Raw genomic sequence first — 21,176 nt, 5'->3', positions numbered from 1 at the left:
TGCCGGAATTCCAGCCGAGATTCCACAAGTAGTTTCTGCTATGGTTCTTTCAGCAATTCATGTAAGGACTTCTCCAGAAATTTCTCTTTCTGGGAATCCTCCGGACTGCCTTTCTAATTTTTTTTTTCAGAAAATCCTTTGGTGATTCTTGCAGGGATTACTCCAAGGACTCATCTAGAAATTCTTCAAGAGATTTTACCCAGGGATTCCTCCAGGCCTACTCCTCTTGGTCTTGCTCCGGGAATTGCAGTTGAGAGAATCCTAATAGAGATATCTCCAGAAAAATCCTTGCCTAGATTCCCGAGAGATATCAAAATAGGAATTTCTAAAGAAATGCCAGGAGAAATTGCTGGAGGTATCTCTGCATGAAATTTCTACAGAAATACTATCATGAATGCACGAAGGAACCTAAGAGAAGTTCCATAAGAAATACCTGGAAACATCCATAAAGGAATGCCTAGAGGTATCCCAGGAGGAATCAATGGAGGAGTCCCTAAGTTCAAAACTTTTTCAAAGGAATTCTGATGGAAACATTGAAGAAATGAACTCTTGAAGAAACATCTGAAGGAACTACTGAAGGAATCCATGAGATTCTGGAAAAATTCAATCTGGAATGAATCATTGTAGAATATTTAGAAAAAAAATCCTTGGGGGAACCCCGTCATGAAAATAGAGAAATTGTCCAGAGGAATCCCAACAGGAATCCAAAGCATAATTTGAGAAAAAATCTTAGGATCATGAAGGAACTCTTTGAAGTAATCACAGAAGAATCGTAGAAGATATTGCCAAATGTAGAAAAATAAAAATACCTTCAGGAATATGTCCAAAGATTCCTTCGAGATTTCTTCCACAAAAATCCACCGGGAACTCCTCCAAGAAAATTCTCCAAAGATTCTTTCAGGAATTCATCCAAAGATCTCTAAGGGTTCTTCCACAAATTTCTTCAAGGTTTTCTCTTGAAATTTCGCTAAAAAATTTTCACGCAAACATCTCTTCCGGAATTCCATGGATTTCCCAAAAAATTCTTTAGGAATATCTTCTCGGATTCCTCTAGGAATACACCCAAAGATTGCTCCTGGAATTACTCCAAAGATTTATACACTTTTCAAAGATCCTCCCACACCTGTAAGGATTTCTCCAAGAATATCTGCAAAGATTCATCATAGTATACCTTCGAGGAATCCCTCAATAATAATACCAAGTATTCCTTCAATAATATATTCAAGAATTCCTATAAGAATTCACCTAGAGCTTTCTTCTGAAAGACTCCTGTATGACTTCTTCCTAGAGCTTCTTCGGGAATTCTTTCAAGGATTTCCCAAGACTTCTGCTACGAAACACTTCTTAAATATTTCCAAAGATTCTTCTATGAATTCCTCCAAAGAATCTTGCAGAATTTTTTTCGGACAGGCATTCCTCCAAGGACTCTTCTTCAATTCTTTAAAGGGTTCGTTATGGAACTCCCACAAAGAGTCCTGCAAAAAATCCTCCAAAGATTCATCTTATAATTGCTCCAAAAAATCTCCCAGAAATTCCACTGAGGACTTAAAGGGGTATAATTCTTGCAGAAGTATAAAGATTCTTCCTCCTCATGGAATTCTTCAAAAAACTTTCCAAGAAATACCTTCAAGGATTCCTCCTGGAAATCCTGCAAGTTCACTTCCACGAACCTTCCAAGGATCCATGCAAGACTTCATCCAAGAATCTCTCCTGAAATCCCTCCAAAGATTTTTTCACAACTCGTCCAGGAGCTCCCCCAAGGATTCTTTCTGAAATTCTTCGACGGATTTTTTTCCAGGAATTCCTCAAAGGATCCATTCAAGACTTCTTCAAAAAAAAATCTCCTGGAATTTCTCCAAGGTTCCTGCCAGAATTGGCCCCAAATTCCGCCAAGGATTCTTCCTGGAATTCCTTAAAGGAATTTTCCAGTGATTCCTTCAGGTATCCCTTCAAGGCTTCTTCCAAGAATTTCTCCTGGTAATCCTTTGAGGGGTTTTCCACAATTTGTCCCGGAATTCCTCCAGGGATTTCTTCAAGACTTCATCCAAAAATTTCTCCTCAAATTCCCATCAAGAAATCTACTCAATTCCTCCAAGGTTTTACCCTAAAGTTCCCTCAAGGATTTTCTTCCATGGGTTTTCCCAGGAATTCCTCCAGGAATCCGTTTGAGACTTCTTCCAGGAATTCCACAATTTGCCCAAAACTTCCTCATGAAATACCTTTAAATACTCCTTCAAAATTTTCCAAGAATTTCTCCAGGAATACCTTCAAGGGTTCCTCTTGAAATTCCGGCAAGCATTCTTCCAGGAATTCCTCCATAGGTCCATTCAAGACTTGATTCAGCAGTTTTTCCTTAAATTTCTCCAAGTATTCTTCCACAATTCGTCCAGGAATTTCTCAAATGTTTTTTCCAGGAGTTTCTTCAATGATTACCTCAAGAATTTCTCCATGGGTTCTCCCATAATTCGTCCAGAAATCCTACAAGGATTCTTTCTATGAAATCCTCTAAGAATGCATATAAGACTTCTTCCAATAATTTTTCCTGGAATTCCTCCATGGATTCTTTCCCAATTCGTTCCGAAATTCTTCCACAAATTCCTTCAAGACTCTACCAAGAATTCTTTCAAGACTTTTTCCAAAAATTCCTCCTGGTCCTGGAGTTTCTCTAAGGATTCTTCCACAGTTTGTCCAAGGGTTCCTCCTGGAATTCTGCCAAAGAGTCTTGCAGAAATTCCTCCAAGGATTCTCCTGAGAATTCCTTCAAGACATTCTTCAGAAATTCCAATAATTTTTACCCTAGTCATCCAAGGGCTGATCTTGGAATACCTATACGATCTGTTCCACGAATTTCTCCAGAAAAAAACCCAAGAGTTTCTGCTGGAATTTTTGCAAGAATATTTTCTGAAGCTCCTCAAAGGTTTTTTCCAAGAATTTCTTCAAGGATCACCTCAAGAGCTCCTTCTGAAAACCCTACATGGGTTCGTCTACAATTTGTCTAGATTTTTTTTTTCAAGCATTCTTCCTGGAACTCCTCAAAGGATTTTTTTAAGAATTCTTTCAAGGATTTTTTTTTCAGGAATTTTTCCAAGGATTCATTCACGATTCTTTCAAAATTCGTCCAGAAATTTCTCGCAATGATTCCAGCGGAAATTCCTCTAAAGATTCTTCCTGAATTTTTTCTAGGAATTCCTCCAAAGTGCAAGCCTTCTTCCAAGAATTTTTCCTGTATTTTCTCCAAGGATTCTTCCAAAATTCACTCAGCAATCCAAGGATCCCTACAAGAATTCGTACAGGAATTTCACAAATGTTTTCCAAGGAATTCCTTCGAGAATATCTCCATGGGTTCTCCCGTAATTCGCCCAGAAATTCCTCCAAGGATTCTTCCAGAAATTCCTCCAATAATCCCTTGAAGACTTTTTTTTTCAGAAATTCCAAGAATTTTTCCCCTTGTCATCCAAGGATTGATCATGGAATTCCTTCAAGTATTCCTACAAGATTTGTTCCAAGAATTTCTCCAGAAAAACCTCCAAGAGTTCCTGTTGGAATTCCTGCAGGGACATTTCCTGGAATTCCTCAGAGGTTTTCTACAAGGATCACCTCAAGAATTTTTTCTGGAATTTCTTCATAGGTTCTTCCGTAATTTGTCTAGAAAATTTTTCAAGCATTTTTCTTGAAACTCTTCAAAGGATTTTCTTAGGAATTCTTTCAAGAATTTTTCCAGGAATTCCTCCAGAAATACCTACAAGGATTCTTCCAAAATTCGTCCATAACTCCTCCGAGGATTCTTCCGGAAATACCCTTCAAGACTTTTTCTAAGAATTTCCCCTGGAGTGCCCCCAAGGATTCTACAACTATTTGTCCAAGGGTTCCTCCTGCAGTTTTCCCAAAGATTCCAGCAGGAAATTCTTCCAGGAATTCCTCCAAAGATCTTTTCAAGACTCCTTCCGAGAATTTTTCCTGGAATTCCCCTAAAGATTTGTCCGAAATTCACTTAGAAATTCCTCCAAAGATCCCTTCAAGACTTTTTCTAGGGATTTCTCATGGAATTCCTCCAAGGATTCTGCAACATTTTGTGATGAGGATCCTCCTGGAGCTTTCCGAAGGATTCCTGCAGAAATTCCTCCACAGATTCTTCCTGAAATTCCTCCAAGAATTCTCCCAGGAATTTGTTCAAAGATCCCTTCAAGACGACTGTCAGACGTCAGTCATCAATGGATTAATCATCAAGTATTCCTTCAAGATTTGTAGATTCCCTTTGGAATCCTACTGGAATTGTTGAAGGCATTCTTCCAGGAATTCCTGCAAGGTTCCATCCAAGAATTTCTTACTGAAATTCTTCATGGTTTTTGTTTCAGGAATTCCTCAAGTAATTCGTTTGGAATTCCTCCATGAATTCTTCGACAATTCGTCCAAAAATTCCTCGAAAGAATTCTTCGAAGGATTTGTTCAAGGAATTCTTTCAAGATTTCTTCCAAGAATTTCTTTAAGAATTCATCCAAGGATTCTTACACAGTTCGTCCAGGAATTCCTCCAAGAACCTCAAGAATTCATCCAACAATTTTACAAGGAATTTCTTGAAAGACTCTTCCTCAATTTCTTCAAGGGTTCCTACTGCAATTCTTTTAAAGATTCGTGTAGAAATACCTCCAGGGATTCCGGCTGGAATTCCTGCAACAATTCTTCCAAGAATTTATTCAATTTCGCTTGAAATTTCTCCAAGGATTCTTACACAATTCGTTCAGGAATTCCTTCATGGATTCTTCCTGTTATTCCTCCAAGGCTTTTTTTCAGGAATTTCTTCAAGGATCACCTCAAGAATTACTCCTTTAATTGTTCCATGAGTACTTTCATAATTTGTTAAAAAAGTTTTTTTTTTGTCGCAATTCGTCGAGGAATGCGTTTGCTTCCAAGGATGTCTCCTGGATTTTTTCCAGGAATTCGTTCAATCATTGCTTCAAGACTTCTTGGCATTCTTTCTCAGTTCCTCTCGGCTAAAAATATTGTGAGGTTCTTTGGTCATTACATTCGAATGTCGATTCGACACCCTATTTAAAACGCCTTTTTCGACGAACCTCGTCAATTGAGTCTCCTTGCTGCCACTTCTGCCCAAACTACCTCGTTTTTGAATCGACCTTCTGCTTTCATCGTTGCAGAAGACAAAGAGAGCGAAGATGAAATGTGAGTGAGCCAGCAAAAAAGGCATGTGACACTGTCACTTATGATACATTTAACTGTGAAGCTTGTTGTGCGAAAACGGAAGGTTTTAGGGATTGTTTGTGGCACGAACATTCCAAACCGTCGTGATCGATAAGGAAATACCCGCACAATAGAATGCCGAACAACACTCACACACTGAACAGTCCTGTAAGCCGCATGCAGTTATCTCATTGATGATTTCTTGTGTGTGTGTGTGAAGCTGATCTGTTAGATCACGAAAATGACAGCTGATGAGTCACTAAAAAATGTGTCTATATATTGACAGTAGCCATAACCTACCGGTAGATGGACCATGCGTGCAAATCATCCGCTGCGCCCGGTGGTAGCGAGCCGTGCATTCCGTGTGGTACCGAGTATCTTCGATCCTCGCGCTGTTGCTTCGGAGTAGTCATCGTGCGCAGTTCCATAACATTCGTGCTGATTTCTGCGAAAAAAATAAGAAAAGAAAACATAAACAAATGGAGTTCAGATCAGAGGGCTTATTTTTACATCAAATCTGCGATGTTGCTGATTTTCAAGTTTGACAGATTCGGAGGGGAAAAATGAAAGGAACAACTTGTAAACAAAAACCCCTCGGCCTCTTCGACCGCTGGGACGAGGGGTACTTCAGGTGAAGAGCGACTGTTTGTCGTCTTCGTCGCCGTTCGAATGAATACACGTGTTGTTTGGGATTGAAAGACAATTTATGGGACTACATGAGGCGAATTTGTAGCAGCGACGGTACAACGCGCGGAAAGTCGCCCTCTGTTGCTTCGAGAAGTGAAAGTGAGAGTTCGCAACAACAACAACAACCGTCGTCATTCTTCTTGTCCGGACCTGGCTGGGGGTCCGGGACGCGAGTGGATAATGCATTGTATGCAGAAGAGGGCCAGTCAGCGCGGAGGAATGTGTTTATTTCTTTCCTCTCGAGTTAACATCAGCAACGATCGGACGCTTTTTCGCTGATGCGATGGAGGGAACAGGCATAACAGCGACAGCCCCTCAGAACTGTAACAGCCATTGTCGACGCTCCGAGGACCGTGGTGATACGGTTTGGAGGCGGCGGAAAAGGGCGTCGAGTAAGGCACATCAACCAAAGGGAGTTGTTACATAAGTCCCGTATTACATACGGGGAGCGTAGGTAAGTATGAGCAAGTCACTCGAGTTCACGCTGCTGACTAGCGTTCCACCAAGTAGGCCACCACATCACATCGATCGAGGGGAAAAGTCAACGCCTACTTGGCACCGTTACCGCAGTCAATTATGATCATGATTATTAATAGGAAATTATTCAAGTCATTAACGATCAACGTTCAGCGAGAGGCGGCCATCGATGGGGGATGATGACAACAACAACGTGTTGATCACATACCTCTTACCCGAAGTGCGGGACTGAGCTAATTTGTCGGACCGACAAATGAGATTTGTTCAAGTCATGCGCGCACTCTGTCTTTTTCTGAGGTATTGACGGATGGTGGCGATGTCATGGAGATTATGTGTCACGGTGGATGTAATTAACGGGCAAGGCTTGCCTCGATTCTAATGGCGTGTTTGGATTGGCGGAATTATGACACTATGGAAACAAACGTTGTGCAACCAAGGGCTTGAACGAAATGACAGACTGCGCACCTTAATACTGAGGAGTGAAAATAGTAGAAAATTGCGTTACGTAACCTGAATGAACCTGAAGGGTGAAGGGATTTTGTCAAAATTTGATTGAAACGTCCTGAATTTAGTGCAAACTCTTGGAACAATCAAATAAAATTCATATAGGTCATAAAATTTACAAGCGCAGTCAGGAAAGTCTAGAAGTCCTTCTAATACCGCCAGAAATGCCCATGAAACCCTCGTAAAGCTCTGCTGAGAGCCAATGAAGCACTCTAAAACCCCTTTTCAAACCCCTATGAAACCTCTGGAAACGCCAATGCAACCCCCTGAAACAGCCATGAAGCCCATCTGACATCTTGTGAAGTCCCCTGAAAGTCCTCTGAAATGCCTTGAAACCCCCATGGAACTCATCTGAAAGCCTCTGAAGCCTAAAACCCCTCTGAAACTTCCTGAAATGCCTCTGAAACCACCTGAAACCCCAAGAAGCTAACCTGAGAACCTCTGAAGCCCCATAAAACCCTTCCTAAACCTCCAGAAACGCCCTGGAACGTATTGTGAAGCTTTTGAACCGCCTTTGAAACCCGTCTAAAACTCTGTGCAGCTTACCTGAGAGCCTATGAAGCTCCCTAACGCCTCTCTGAAATCACCTGATACGCCCTGAAATGCATTGAAATGTCTTAAAACGCCTCTACACTTCCGAAACTCTTTTGGAAGTCCTCTAAAACACTTCAGGATCCACATTTTTAAGTCTCCAAGTCATACGCCCTCCATAATTTTTTTTCTACAACCTTCATTTAGGTAAAAAATCTAATTTAGGCAGCCGCGATTCATTACCCTCGTAGAGGTTTCAGACTAATGAAATTTCAAATTCATGAAATTACATGAAACACTTTAATACGTCCCTGAAAATTCTCCTAAAATCTTTTGAAATACTCCTGAAACTTCCGTGGGCTCACTGGAAAACCCTTGGAACCTCTTAAAACACCTCTGAGTTCCACTGGAAGACCTCTGGAAACTCCAAAAGCCCCTGAGACTTCCTGGGATCTCCTGAAGCTCCCTGAAAACCAAAGAAAACAAATTCAAAACCCCTCAAAAAGTCTTGGGACCCCATTGTACACTTCTAAAGCCCCCAGAAACGCCACTGAAGCTTCTGAAATTCTCTTGAAATGCCTTTGAAATCTCCCTACAACCCCTGAAACGTCATGAGGGCCTCTGAAAGTCTCTTCTGAACACTTATAAAAATTCCCTGAAACCCCCAGGAATCCTTCTGAAACCCCTGAAACATCTTGAAACACCTTGAAGTACTTTGAAACTCCTTTGAAATCACTCTGGAAGCCCTTAAGCCTCCTAAAACCGGTGGAACTTGTTGAAACGCCGTCCATGTAAGTCCCATGAAACCCCCAAAAAAGCCTTTGAAGTCTTGAGAAAACCATCTCAGAGGTATCCATTTAAAATCCCCCCCTCCCCCTCAGGACCGCCTAGTTTGCCTATTTGGCACTCTCTGCCTCACTTAGACGTACGCCAAATAAACGTGCTTAAAAATAACTATTTTTACCGATAAATATGTACAACAACCAAAAACCAAGACACTAAACAAAGAACGATTCCACTAATCCTCCCCTAATGATGTTAATAATTGTTACTGAAACGTAGGAAATAACATCAAAAAATGTTTATTAATCCCTTAATAAATACCATGTTGAAATTCCTGGAAATATTTTGGTATGAATCTGCAGATATTCCGTCCTCTGAAGAGATTTGGCCAAAACCCCTTAAAAAGGTTCCTCTAAAAATCTCTAATGGGGAATGGAGTGCTATCTTGTTATGTGAACAGTATTGTGAAATATCAACATTTTTGAAACTGAGTATTCTCGCTGGACGGAGCGATATTCACAGTATTTTAATGTCAAAATTACGTGACACTCGTGATTTTTTAACAACACTCCCAGTAACCTTGTGTACATCAAAGTTCCTTGTGAGATGCGCAAAAAGAGTTTCAGCAGCAAATTAGTAAGTTTTATCTTTTGATAATGTTGTCTTTATAGTAACAAATTGTATTCTTGGGGGAGCGGACCTGGTGTGATGGTTTAAGCACGTGACTATCACTCCGAGGACCTGGGATCGAATCCCACTCCCGACAAACTCGCATAATGTGAGTTCTTCCTTCGGAAGGGAAGTAAAGCGTGGTCGCGAGATGAACTAGCCTAGGACTAAAAATCTCTTTAATACAGATAAAACAAATTGTATTAAAAAGACACTACACCGTCTTCAACCAGAGGTTGTACAGACTGAACAAGCACTAACAATAGACAACGGACAATACACAGAACACCCAATGGCCCAGTGGAGAATTTTCCGTTTGACGAAAAGTTTCCCCGACTGGTGCGGGAATCGAACCCACACTCCGAGGCTTACGAAACGGCTAGATGACTAACGCCTCTAGCCGCACGGCCACGAAGCCCACCGCAAATATGTACAACCATCAAAATGGTGAAACCAACCGGATATTTGTTAAATTCAACTGGCAGACCTTGCTTGAATCTGCCGTTAGTTTCAACTAATATTGGTAATTATATCAAACTATCAATTTGTTTGTTCTTAATAGGAAGCAATCAGTGAAGTACTAGATTGAAAGTAGTGAGCTGGATTTTTGTATGGTGAGATGATCAGTTCTCCAATTCTGTAATGAAATGGTACAAACAGCGTGGGTTATACGGTTTCTTGCCTAATTTGATGCTGTTTGAGCAAAACTTTGGGTAACTGTGTTGTTAAAGTTGCAAGAAATAACTAATACAACAACACAGTTACCCAAACTTTTGCTCAAATAGCATCAAATTACTCAAGAAATCATATAACCCACACTGTTTGTACCATTTCATTACAGAATTGGAGAACTGATCATCTCACCATACAAAAATCCAGCTCACTACTTTCAATCTAGTACTTCACTGATTGCTTCCTATTCAATGCGGAATTCCGGTTGAATCAAACTAAAATTTGATTGTGTTTACTTTTTTTTCTCCGAAGGGTGTTCAAAATTGAAAATTAGGAAAATCAAAAACCGATAATCGCTAAATCTAAAAATTTCAGCATTTCTAGAAGGAACCTGTGGGAAGTTTTCTAGAAAGCCCAAATAAGTCGACACATACTTAGATTTATCTGTTTTGGCCAGGCTTGTAAACATTCGACACTTTTCAGTACCTTCGTTTAGTTGCCACGCTCGGGTGTCAGCTTGCTTTGTTACATTCGTGCGCTATCGCTACCTCTCACACACAGCACGAGCGGTAGAACGAAGATAAATAAACATTAAAGTGGATCAAATCAACGGCGTCTGACACGAGGACATTTGTCTAATTCCAGTTTTTTGCATGATTTCAGCCAATTTTTATTATGATTGGTATAATATTAGTTTATTCGTGCGTGATAAATTGATTACGACGCATACATTTAGCCAAAACAGCTCTCTTTATGGGAACGACAGGAATAACAAAAACCGAACCATCTCCCGAAGACGCTATCGTGGTCAAGTGCATTCGTTTGACATTTTTGTTTCGTACAGTAGTTTGATCGTTTGTGTTGCGAATGTGGAAACAAAGGCAGCCGAATATCGACGAAAAGGTGTGAAAGACTGTGATCGCTAACAAGACTGGTTTTGGCTCATTCATTCATAATCATGATGTTCAAAAATACACAAAATATTTACTTACAGTCATATTGGCACACCCTAAGCTCCTCCCGTGACCGCATTACAATCCGGAATATTTCCGGAATGGTTCCGGATATTGCATGACCAAAAAAAAAAAATCGTATGAAAATCGACGAAATAGAGTAACAAAGGGTATTATCGACTGGTTTGTTCTCTTCGTCATGGGCGGTTTTTGTGGGCCAAATTGCCTGAAATTTGGGCATATAACTAAGCTTGGTCGGGAAGGATGTGAGGCCAACACTGGGTTCAAAGGAATCATTATTGTAGATTATGTCAGCAGTTTAGAAGAAATTCTCAAATTGAGAATTATCAAACTCTTTGTTGAAACCCAAGAGAGAATTCTGTTGAAAACCATGAAGAGGATTCTGTCGAAATATTTGAGTAAGTGCTGTCGAAATTCGCTTAAAAGATTCTGCCGTTATCTTTGATAGAATTGTTCGAAAAAAAATCTGAAAGTTTGCTGTTACAATCACTTGAGGAGAACTGTCAAGCTCCCTAAGATTCCTAAGAAGTTTCTTCAGAAATTCCTGCAGGAATTCTTTAAAAACCAGTCTTTGAGCTTCTGCAGGGATTCAAGTTCCTTTGTGAATTTCTACAGGAGTTCCTTCAATTTCCTTCGGATTATAATCAGGCATATATCCTGGATATACTTGAGAAATCCTTCGGGAGTTTCCCATGGAATTCCTGCAGGGATTTCTCTTGTAATTTCTTCGGGGATTCATCCTGGACTTCCTTCAAAGGTTCCCCTCGACTTCCTTCGAGGGTTCCTCCTGGTATTCCTTCGAGAATTCCTCCTGGAATATCTTCGAAGATTCTTCCTAGAATTCTATCGGGAAATTCGCCTGGAATTCCTTCAGGGGTTTCTCTAAGAATTCCTTTGGGGATTCTTCCTAGATTTTCTTTTGAAGTTTCGTTCTAGACTTCCACCGAGAATTCTTCCAGAAATTCTATCGGAGATTTCTCCTGATATTCTCTCGTGGATTTCTCCTTCCTTTGGGAATTCTTCCTGAAATACTTTCGGGGATTCCTTATGGAATTCTTTCGGAGATTCCTCCTAGAACTCATTCTGGAATTTCTCCAGAAATTTTTATCGAAGATTTTATCTGGACTTCCTCAAAAGATTCCTCTTGAAATTCTTTCGGGGATTTCTCCTGATATACTGTCGTGGATTTCTCCTGAAATTCCTTCGGGATTTCCTCCTGGAATTTCTTCCTCCAGGGATTCCTCATGGAATTCCTCCAGGAGTCTTCCTGGAGGATTCTTCCTTGAGTTCCTTCGGAGATTTCTCCTGAACTTCCTATGGGGTGTCCGTTGGAATTCCTTCGGCGTTTCCTCTTGAAAATCCGTCGATCATTCTTGGAAATCCTTTGGAGATTCCTCCCAGAATTCTTTCGGGGGTTCCCCCTTGGATCCCTGCAGGGATTTCTTCTGTAATTTCTTCGGGGATTTCTCTTGCAATTCCTTCAGGAAATCCCCCTGGAATTCCGTCGGGTATTTTCTCTGGAATTCCTTCAGGGATTCCTTCGGAGATTCCTCCTTGAATTCTTTCGGGGATTTCTTTTGGAATTTCTTCGGGGATTCCTCCTAAAGTTCCTTTGGGGATTTCTCCTGGAATTATATTGAGGATTTCTCCTGGAGTTCTTTCGGGAATTCCTGCTGAACTTCCTTCAAGGATTCCTCCTGAAATATCTACGCGAACTCCTCCTGCAATTACTTCAAAGATTCCTCCTGGATTTCCTTCAGCGGTTCCTCTTAGAATTCCTGTTGTGATTTCTCTTCGAATATCTTCGGAAATTCCTCCAGAAATTTCTCATGGAATTCCTCCGGGGATTCCACCTAGAATTCCTTCGGGGTTTCCTATTGGCATTCCTTGGGGAATTAATTCGGGGATTTCTCTTGGAATTACTTTGGTGATTCCTCCTAGAATTCCCTCACGAATTTCTCCTAGCACTCTGTCAGAGAAACCCTTTGAAAATTTTTGTTGATCCCTTCTAGAAATACTTTAGGGATTCTTCCTCCAATTCCCTTGGAAATTCCCACTGGAATTCTTTTGGGGAGTCCTGCTGGAATTTCTTTGTGGATAATTGCTGGAATTCCTTTGGGATTCACGCAGGATTTTTTTTCGGAATTTGCTCTTGAAATGCCTTTGGGGATTCCCCCTAAAATACCTTCGAAGATTCCTTTTCAATTTCATCCAGGGATTCCTCATGGAATTTCTTCGAGGATTCCTCTACGTTTTTTTTTTCGATGATTCCTCCTAGAAATCTTTTGAGGATTTCTTCACGAATTACTTTGGAAATTCTTTCTGGAATTTCTTTGGGGATTCCTCCTGGACTTCCTTCATGGATTCCTCCTAAAATTCTTTCGGGAATTCCTCTTGATATTCCTTTGTGGTATCCTCTTGGAGTTCCTTCGGGAATTTGTCTTGGAATTCTTTCGTGGATTCCTGCTGGACTTCCTTCAAAGTTTCCTCCGGATATTTCCTCGGGAATTCTTCCTGATATGCCGTCGGGGATTCTTTTTAAAATTTACACGGGAACTCCTCCTGGAATAACTTTGAAGTTTCCTCTTGGAATTTCTGTGGTGATTCCTCTTTTATTTTTCTCGGAGATTCCTCCTGGAATTCCTTAAATTCTCCATGGAATTCCTCCAGGATTCCTCCTGGAATTCCTTCGGGGCTTCCTCTCAAAAAAACCTTCGAGGATTCCGCTTGGAATTCGTTCGAAGATTTCTCCCGAAATTCTGTCGGTGGCTCCTCCTGGGATTTCTGCAGAAATTTCTCCTGTAATTTCTTGGGAGATGCCTCCCAGACTTCCATCGGTGATTCCTTCTGGAGTTCTTGCGGGGATTCCTCTTAGAATTCCTTCGGGGATTCTTCCTAGAATTCGCTCAGGGATTTCTCCTGGAATTCCTCCAGAAATACCTCTAAGGTATTTTTCGTTGATTCCTCTTAGAAATCCCTTGAAGATTCTTTTTCGAATTCTCTTGGAAACTCCCATTACAATTTTTTTGAGGATTTCTGCTGGAAATTCTTTCGGGATTTCTCCTGGATAGTTTTCGTTGATTCCTCCTAGAAATCCTTGCTTAAAGGATTCTTTATCGAATTCCTTTAGAAATTCGCTGGAATTCCTTCAGGGATTCTTGCTGTTAATCCCTTAGGATTTCATCTTGAATTCATTGAGGGAATCCTCCTGGATTTCCTTCTGAAATTCCTCGAATATTTCAATCATGGATTCCTCTGGAAGTTTCTGCAGGGATCTCTTAAGACAGATTCTTGAACCACCAGAGATTTCGGCAGAAGTTCTTTTAGGGTTTCATACAGCGTTTTCTGCAGAGATGAGTCCGGAATTTTCTTCATGGATTCTTCAGGAGTATCTTTTAAGGTTCCTCCTGGAATTCCTTCTGAGATTCCCCCCTGAAATCATTCGAAGATAGCTTTAGTACGATCTTATCATCAAATTTGATAGCTTCTGAATGCTCTAAGAAAACGAAACAAAAACTGTAGCAAGATCGATATTGTATTGCCTTCATTTGCAATGGAGTAATGCAACATGAACTACACTAAGGATGCGGGAAATGTCACAATAGGTCTAATCAACGGTCGCAGCGACGGATCTTAACAGGACTGAAAAAAAGGTATTCAGAGAGAAGAATCATCCAAGGGCTGAAAGTCTCTATAATAAAGATTAATCAGTCAATCAAAAGGTATTCATTCATTCGTAATAGTTTATGTCATCAATGGTCATGAAATAGCTCAGACTGCAAATTCTAGAGCGTAATGATAACTTGTTTGCTTCTTAAATGCAACATTATGCTCAAATTTTCGTCATGCCGATTCGCACCGCCGTCGCCGCCGCTGAAAGCTGTCACCAGCGTGACGCCGCCGCCACCGCCGGCCAAAAATGGCCCTCACGCCTCCGCTGATCAAAATATAGTCGGCGAACAGGTCTAGGTGGTCAGAATCATGAGACAAACCATGTCAAAGTACTTCATTGTAAATACACACTGGCGCCACTTAGCGGCGGAATTACGTACTAAACTTACCACCATTGGATAGCCATAGACCTTCTGACCAACTTTGCTGAAGGCACGAACTTTCTAGGAGGTCAGAATCATGAGATAAACCATGTCAAAGTACTTCGTTTTAATGGCACACTAGCGCCACATAGCGGCGGAATTACGTACCAAACATTCCACTATTTGAGGGTCATAAACCTGCTGAACAACTTTTTCGAAGGTCTAAACTTTGCATAGGATACGGTTTTTGAGATATACAGGGGATGGCCAAAATGTTTGGCAACTTTTTTTCTCTCACAAAAAAATCAACATGCTGTAACTTTTCGTAGAGTACATCAAACAATCTCAAATTTTGACTGTTTGTCAACCTATTATATGTGCATCATTGGTACAAATTTGGGCTCGATTGGTTAATCTTTCGCAAAGTCAGAATCGTTCGGGTAAAACACTATTTTTAAGACAACTCATTTTTGAGCTGGCATATCTCGGAAACCAGTGAACCGAATTGAATGAAATTTTGAACGTACACTAACAATATACAAATGCTTCAAACTATTAAAACATAGATACTTTTTGAACGTTGAAAAAAGTTATTATAGATTGACACTTTTTGGATTTTTCCCGAAAAAAATTTCCACTTCTGTTCTCAAGTTATCTTTAATCAGATATATCAGATTAGAGCCTATTTAGATTAAAAGAAAAACACATTTAGTAATTTTTGTGTAATATTGTAAATTTGACATATTTTCCTCTATATGGGTAAAAATTTCAACCCAGTATAACTTAATTCGCCGTAAGAAAATATTACATTTTATAATGTTGTATTAAGTATGAATATATTGTTGATAAACGTTAAAAAAATCATTCAATTCGGTTCACTGGTTTCCGAGATATGACAGCTCAAAATGAGTTGTCTAAAAAATAGTGTTTTACCCGAACGGTTCTAACTTCGCGAAAAATTATTCAATCGAGCCCAAATTTGTACCAATGATGCACATATAACAGGTTGATAGACAGTCAAAATTTGAGATTTTTTGATGCACTCTATAAAAAGTTACAGCATGTTGAATTTTTATGTGGGAGAAAAAAAGTTGCCTATCCCAAACATTTTGGCCACCCCCTGTACTTCTTGAGGATATTTAAAAAAAAATCTGTGAAATTTTCTTTGCAGAAAATCCCGATTGGGTTGAAATCTCAAGTTGTGTCAAGATTTCTGACGGCTGTCAATCAGTCTTCCCACAAACTTGACACATGTTCAACTTCTGTACGTTTTCTCGCACTTGTGTTGAACATCAAACACCAAACATCGGAGTACCCGTGTTTGCTGCCGTACTCCGTACCGAAGAGTACTCAAGTACAAAACTTGTGTACGTACAGAAGTACAAAACGAAAATCGATCCGAGCACAAACCGAGAATGAAACCCGAAGCGGCGTTCGGATTGGCAAACGATTGGTGCCGAACTGTCAATCGTCGTTCGAGAAAGTTCTGTTTTGCACGATTGCTTCCCACTTCGTTTCGCACGGTACACATGTACTGTACATATGTTCGAACTTGTGTTTGAAACGAACTTTGAACATAAGTACACGTTTGGGTACAGATTTGTGTGTTGCGGTACGAACGCACAGTCAGAGTACAGGCGGAGTATAAATACAGCAGTACTTAGCGAGTTTGATGTTCGTTTGGGAAGACTGCTGTTAATACACTTGAAGAGAGGCCGTATGAATCCTTGTCGTAGATTTTGTCAGTATCTCTGAAGGAATTCTCAAAGATTGTGCCTTAATCTCTGGAAGGATTCTGAACTTAATCCTTAAAATGGTGTAATCAGAATTCTGTACAAATGCTCAAAGGAATTTTGTTGAAACCCTTTAGAGCATTCTGTCAAAATTCCTAAAAAGGATTTTGTTGGATTAACGAGATTTTTGACCCTGGGCTAGTTCATCTCGGGACCCATGTTTCACTTCCCTTCCGAAAGAAGAACTCACATTTTGTGAGTTTGTTGGGACTGGGATTCGATCCCAGGTCTTCGGTGTGATAGTCACGTGTTTTAACCATCACACCAGGTCCGCTCCACAGTGTTGGAATCTATTGGATGGCTTTGAATATCTGTGTGACTTTGTGGTCGTGCGACTAGTGTCACCAAGAATTCAGTCGCATCGTGCTGAGGAGCGTTGGTTCGATTCCCACGCAGCTGCCAGGAAAAGTTTTCGGCTGTGCCAGTGGGCGTTGCATGCTAGCCCATTGTCTAGTTTCGTGCTTCTTTCAAAGAGCGAATAGCTCACTGGAAGCATTAAACGTGTCCGTGTTTTCAAGTGATTCTGTCGTAATCTATGGTGGAATTTTGCCGAAAAATTCTTGAAAGTGTGCTGTTGGAACCCCTTAGAAAGATTTGTTAACTTCCCTAATGGAATTAAGTTCGAAACCCCCAAAAGATGCTGTGAAAATTTGATTTTTTTTTCTTTATTCCCACTGAGTCTGAAATGCTCAAGGATTTTGTCAAAATCCTTGAGTCAATACTATCAAAAATCTTAGCGGGATTCAAGAGGATTCTTTAGAAATCCTTATGATGAGTTCCACGTAAACTTCGAAGACATTTGGTAAAAGTTTCTGAGATCATTCTGTAAAAATCCAAAAAGTCTACCAAGGTTTTTTGAAAGGGCAAAACCGTAATCTTTGAAGGGAATTTCTAAAAATTCTAAAAGATTTTCTTTCAAAACCCCTGAAAAAGTTTTGTAGATTTCTCTGGAGGGTTTCATGTAAAATATCAAACAAGGTTATGTCGAAATTTATGTCAGTATTCTTCCAAAACTATTTAAGGATGCAGCCGGAATTCCCAAAGAGATATTTCTGATAGAATTGCGTTAACATTTTTGAAGGAATTCTGCTGCAGTTCTAGAAAGCAGTTCCTGAAAATCCTGTTATCCCCGGGAGCGGTCGCGTCGTGTACTGAGTACACGCACCATGAAAAATGGACGCTTGTGATACACAGCGTAAGTGCGGCGTCGCTGAAGGTACCTAGTCAAAGACGCGACTGCTCGAGGGGTAAAGGTGTTGTTGTAATCTCTGAGGAAACTTTGCAAACATTTTTGAAGGTTTTTTTTTTTAATTTTCTATTCGGATGCTTGATGTATTACTTCTAGTGGGGTTGTAAGAATCCTTGAAAAGGCTTCTGTCAACATTCCTGAGAAAATTTTCTCAAAATTGGTGTTAATTTATATTTTTCAGAGATAACATTCTTGAAGAGCTTCTGTTCAAATCTATAAACGAATTCTGTACAATGTTTATGAAGGGTTGCTGTCAGAGCCACTGATGAAGTACTATCGTATCGTATGATAAAACAATGTTTGAATTTCTTTAAATATTCTGTTGGAATTCCTATCGGAATGAAATCATTGAAGAAGTATTATCGAGATCATAATCTATCGAAATTTCTGAATTATTTATACTAATGCAATCTTTAAAAAAGTTCTGCCGTCTCTAATGGGAGGAGAGATTCTGGTGAATCTTTGTGTGATCTATGATTTGATCTATAATATCTGTATCTGATATCTGTGAAAAGATTCCGACGTGATCTTTGAAATCTTTCCGTTCAAAGTCCCTGACGGAGTGCTGCCAGCATCGCTTATGAAATACTGTCTAACTCCCGGATGAAGTGCTGCTGAAATCCTTGGAAGCATTTTATCGAAAGTTCTGAAAGCATTCCGTTAGATTTTCTAACAGGAGACTATCAAAATTTCTGAAATACTTGAAGAGCTTCTAGTTAAACTTCTAAAGGTAAAAAAATTGGAACTTAGCAAGCTCTTATGTTTTTTTTTTGGTGATTGCCAAATGATTTCAGCAATACGAATTGCAATTTTCGGAAATTTGCGATTTTCAGGAACCGCTGTGCCATCTAGCAACTTTGACACATAATCACCATTATTGGTTGCGTGGAGTTCATCATGATTTTGGGTGAAATCCAACATATCTTATTGCGGCAAATTAATCTTTCTAATGCATCACGTTAAGAACAGCTCGCTGACGTAGTGCATGGTTTTGGTAAAAAAATGACCCTGATGCACAAGGAGGGTTAAAGCATATTTAATTGATTTCTTTGAAAAGTTTGTCGAACTCAAATACGTAACACAAACATTTCTTTCAGATTATATGTCTAATCAACATCTCAAACTTGAAATTTACGTAACCTGCGTTGTCAAACTCAAAATCAGCTCCACATTCCAAAGCATATCACACCGTTTCATTCCCGGACACCCCGCCTGCCCACATCCGAGGCTGTACGATGCATTTCTAATCTGTCTCCGGAACAACATTCTCCAACTCACCAAAGCCACCTAACACACGCGGTGCTGGTGATTTAGCATATCACATAACAAATTCCTATCGCGACGCGTACTCTGCGGGATTCGCTTCAACTCGCGTAGGACACAAGCAGGTTTTGGGTTTTATGCGCTCGATCGAGTCCAACCCGCGCTCGTACGCTGCCCCGCAATCACGATCTCGATCAGTCAGTGGCTGGGTGGCGACGCGGCACCAAGAGCACCGCCGAGCACCAGAAAGCCGCCGACGACACCTGAGTTGCATAAATTTTTCAGAAGAAAGTTTCCGAGGAACCCCCGAAAATGGTCACTTTCTCCCGTGAGTCGCGACGCGAGCCACACCTGTGCTGATGTTGCGGGCCGCGTCGTCGTCGAGTCGGCTTGGCATTATGTTGATGTTGCTGGCTGGTGGTGATGACGATGATGATGGTAATGAGAGAAGTCGAGGATCGAACTTGGTGCTTGGTGGGTCCAGTTTGGAGGAGGAAGCGCGCACGAGCGGGAAAAGAAAGTCAAATCACATGGCGATCGGTGGAGGTGACCGCGGGCGTTGCCGGTCGTCTCCACCAGCAATGTTTGAGTTATCGCGAGAAACAAGTTGAACACGGAAGTGGAGGATTGTGTGAAACAAAGCCACAAATCAAAAAGTGGATGTTGAAGAGTTGACATATTGGAGTAACAGCAAGTTTTTGAAATTTTGATGAAACATCTTCAGGAATTTTAAAACTAGGCCTGGGATTTCATCAGAACCACTTTGAGAATTGTGGTAAGAACCCTTTAGCATTTTTGTTTACAGAATTTCTTCAAGAATTTCTACAGAATCCATTTAGAGTTGAAAAAAAAACCCTTCAGGAATATCAGCCTTAATCCTTCATGAATTGTGGCAAAATTCCTTCAGAAAATTCAAAATATTTCCAGAGATTTCAGAGAATTTTTTTTTTTCGAAGATCTCGACATAACCTCCTCTGGGAACTCAACGGAACGCCTAATGAGAGTTCAACTAAATCTTTTTTGTTTTTTTTGTATATACCTTCAGAAATATTTAAAATTGCGATTTCAATAGAATCCCTTAGGTATTGCGATTGAAACCCATCGCATTCGACAAATTTTTTTTTTAAAAATTTCAGCAGAACATTTCTACAGCTTTACAATAAAGCCCTTCGGGAAGTAACTTTTCTGGGGATTTTGTCCCTGAAAATTATTTCCGGAATTTCGAGGAAATTCTTTAAGGAGTATGGACAAAATTCTTTCCGGATTCATATGGCCCCTCTTTAAGTAACATTACAGCATCAGTACAGGATTTTCAACAAAATCATTTGGGAAATTTCAACAAATTTATATCATAGCTTTCTACCAGCGATTTTCATAGAACCTTTCAGGATTTCAAGAATTTCGACAAATTTCCCTTCAAGGATTACTTTTAGGGATGCTTAAACAGGCGTTTAACGAATCGCCTTAGGGATTTCGACAACATCTTTCAGAAGTTTGGGCAAGTTGCTGTCATAAATTTTGACACCACCCCAATTTGAGATTTCAGGTTCTTTTACGACTACCTCAGTGGTTGTGGCGGAATATGTTTCAGAAATTAAAAAAAAATTCGTAGATTTACAAAATTGCTTTTAGAAATTTTTGACAGAACCCCTTCAGAAATGCCCATCTTATATGAAGGAATCATCGCAACGATTTCCACAGAATCCCTTCAGGAAAATCTACAAAACCGCATAATGGTTTTCGACACAGTACTTCTCCAAGTTTTTTTTTTAGATTTTTGAAAGAAATTACGGAGCAAACGTAACCGAAGCCCTTCAGCATATTTTACAATATTTTTATCAGGAATTCTGGCAGGATATATTTCAAGGACGACCCTACACGTGTCGGCTCGCTAGACAGTCTGGGACACAGTAGATCGGCGCACCCCTGTGAATCCTAGACCATTACCCTAGGGGCAAGACAGATACTGCGAAGAGTTGCTCAGAATTCCTCTGGATAACTCTGGATCACACTAGTTTTCCCGAAGTGTTGCCTGATACCAGTAAAAAATCGAAGTCTTGCTCGATTTCCCGCTTCGTAGAGACGTTTCTGAATGGATTCGAACAAAAAGGGTTTCTCAGGATTGCTCAGAGTTGCTCCGGATTGCACAGTGTTTTGCCCTTAGCCATTACCTAACCAAAATCTCAACTCCTTTCTATTTTCGAGGGCGTCTGTGAGTCGCTGGCCTCTCGTTAAATAGATATCATCCCTTCTTTACTATCCCTTCCCATCCTAGTAACGAAGATTACGCAACAGGTAGGATAACTACGATAGGCAAAATTGTGTTTCTTTTCGTTTCAGAGAG

The 21,176-nt window shown here is 40.3% G+C and overlaps 1 protein-coding gene across 2 annotated transcripts in view; it reads right to left on the bottom strand.

Annotated features, from left to right (window-relative positions):
- Positions 1-21,176, bottom strand: part of LOC109400513 (ATP-binding cassette sub-family G member 8) — a 274,620-nt gene that overhangs the window by 74,607 nt on the left and 178,837 nt on the right. For both annotated transcript variants that reach the window (XM_029859993.2, XM_062846650.1), the window contains exon 2: positions 5,497-5,641. In XM_029859993.2, the coding sequence (XP_029715853.2) occupies positions 5,497-5,624 (128 nt within the window). In that variant the 5' untranslated portion in view covers positions 5,625-5,641. The remainder of the gene's footprint in view (positions 1-5,496; positions 5,642-21,176) is intronic.

This window comes from Aedes albopictus, chromosome 1, assembly GCF_035046485.1.
Source record: "Aedes albopictus strain Foshan chromosome 1, AalbF5, whole genome shotgun sequence".
NCBI lineage: Eukaryota > Metazoa > Arthropoda > Insecta > Diptera > Culicidae > Aedes > Aedes albopictus.
This window is presented reverse-complemented; position numbering and strand designations above follow the sequence as displayed.